Source organism: Raphanus sativus, unplaced genomic scaffold (assembly GCF_000801105.2).
Source record: "Raphanus sativus cultivar WK10039 unplaced genomic scaffold, ASM80110v3 Scaffold1838, whole genome shotgun sequence".
NCBI classification, from domain to species: domain Eukaryota; kingdom Viridiplantae; phylum Streptophyta; class Magnoliopsida; order Brassicales; family Brassicaceae; genus Raphanus; species Raphanus sativus.
In genome coordinates, this window is record NW_026617147.1 from 1 (window position 1) to 2236 (window position 2236).

Below are 2236 nucleotides of genomic sequence, written 5' to 3' on the forward strand. Positions count from 1 at the left end.
AACTAAAATCAAGATATTTAAAAATTTGACTTTGAAGAATTGGTTGTGTTAGTTACCTTCCCATGGAAGAGTAAGACATGGACCATAGTTGCGGACAAAGTGGCAAACCCAAGACCATATGTAACCGCAAAGAAAGTGCTCATATGGATAGGACCAGTCTTTGCATAGATGGCTCGGTCCAGATGGAACTTGTTATCAATGATGCTCAAAACATCATAAGACGATCCATTCCCCACGAAAAGCCCACTTGAGAAGATGGGATATGTTCTGGCATTATAAATATTAAGCCAATAGCAAATCGGAGTGACGACGTACACGACCAGCACAAAGCCAATGGTAACATTGATGGTAGCGAAGATCGGGCTAGCGAGTGGACTACCAAGGTAAGAACTAATTGTAGCCCAATCAATACCAATGGCGCCAATACCAAGACCTTGTTCACCTGAACCGAGTTGGTTAACCAAAACCGATTTTGGCCTAAGCCAACAGACCCATGAAATGGAAGTTAGCATTGCGAATAGATAGCCTGGCAGAATGTAGTATGCGAAGCTAGTCACAAGGACTATGAGGAAGAATTGGATTCGGGTCATGCCACCCTTTTTCTTCTTTTCCTTCTCGTGCAAGGCACTACAGTGGTTAGTGAACTAATCAAGTAGTTGAAGAATAATCATGAAGACAATATTTATATAAATGTGTGATAAATAGTATTACCTGAATAGAGACACCTGAACTAAGTTGCTTGGCCACCACATTTCACCTGGCTCAACAAGGTGCTTACGGAATAAACCAGCCCACCCAAATCCCAGAAACTACAAAAGAGTTTTCATAGGTAAAAATGTAAGAAAATAATTCACCAAACAACCGCAACTTTCAAAATTTAAAAACAATGGTCTCAATATTGTAAAAGTATTGTAAAAGTTATTATCAGTAAACTTCAAACCAACGCCAACGATATCTTTGACTTGGACTAAAAAATGAGTTTCAAAAACTAAGTAGATAAGAGTAAAGTAACAAAAAAATTTAGTTTAGCTCGTTAGATGTTTGTAACATTCGATTTGACTATGAGAATATAAATTCCTACTAGAGAAATTGAATAAATAAACACAAATCCTGCAGACCAATTCAAATGATGAATTCTCTAACTTAAAAAGTTAAATAAAGTAACAAAATTATTAGTTTAGCTGGTTAAATGTTTGTAATGTTCGACTTGACTATTAGAATATAAATAATATAAATTCCCACTAGAGAAATTGAATGAATAAAAACAAAATTTGCAAACCAATCCAAACGATGAATTCTCTAACTGAATACCAACCAGAAAAAGAGAGTCAGTAAACATAACTACGTCAGTTTAAAACAACCAAATTACATAAATTTAAAATTCTTAACAAACGATTAAAAGTAACGATTATTTATTTCAAATAGAAGAAAAGGGGTTGCATCCTTGATTAATTAGGACACAGAAGAATCATTTTACCTGAGTAGTGATCATAATGAGAAAAGCCGGTAGAAACGGAAGAGATCTCTTATAGTAAAGCTTAATAGCACTAAGTATATGAGTAGCATAAACCGTTCCTGCTCCAGAATTAGCAAATATCGTGATCATAACATGTTCCTTGACATTAAAAGGACCAGGATTCATGTTAAACTCCCACCTTGATCCTTCCAAGTATTTCTTATTTGGAAGCACTCTAGCCATAAGATGACCGAGCGGCACGACCGCGATCTGAGCCGAGATTCCGGTTATGGACAATGGCATCCGTCTGTACCAGAAAAACTGGTTTACGAACGATAGTATGATACAAGCGCCAAGACCTAAAACCCACATTCTGAAAGTGAGAACCGGTAACGTTGGATCGTCGGTTTTTGGGACAGTTAACTCAACTTCCTGCACCACGCATCGGTCTAACTCATCGACGACTTCTTCTATTTCCATGGCTACGGTCGAGGGCTTTACAGTCTCCGCCATTGAAAAAGATCGGAAAGCTATTTTGGACTGATAAGGAGGTGTGGTGAATCTTATATAAGGTTAAAGGTGAGAAAAAAGATTTAGATTAGGCGAAGATACTGAATCTTTCTAGTAATATCACATATTTATCCGTAAAATTCGATGTACTAGTTTTACTGATTAATTAACAGATAAACCTTATCGTTAACATCTCTTATTATCCAAAAATATTTAAACAGAATTAATCATCGAAATAATTCTTTTTCTTGAGTACTACTAAAGACTTTA

At 36.2% G+C, this 2236-nt stretch overlaps 1 protein-coding gene across 1 annotated transcript; it reads right to left on the minus strand.

The window, feature by feature from the left end:
• Window positions 1–56: 56 nt before the first annotated feature.
• LOC108846421 (oligopeptide transporter 9-like) lies at window positions 57–2012 on the minus strand (the record flags this gene model as incomplete). The annotated part of the gene is made up of 3 exons (XM_056999465.1): window positions 1478–2012; window positions 712–809; window positions 57–627 (listed from the first exon to the last, which is right to left on the minus strand). Coding segments are annotated over exons 1-3 (1161 nt in total), but the record flags the coding sequence as incomplete, so codon positions are not given.
• Window positions 2013–2236: the final 224 nt, after the last annotated feature.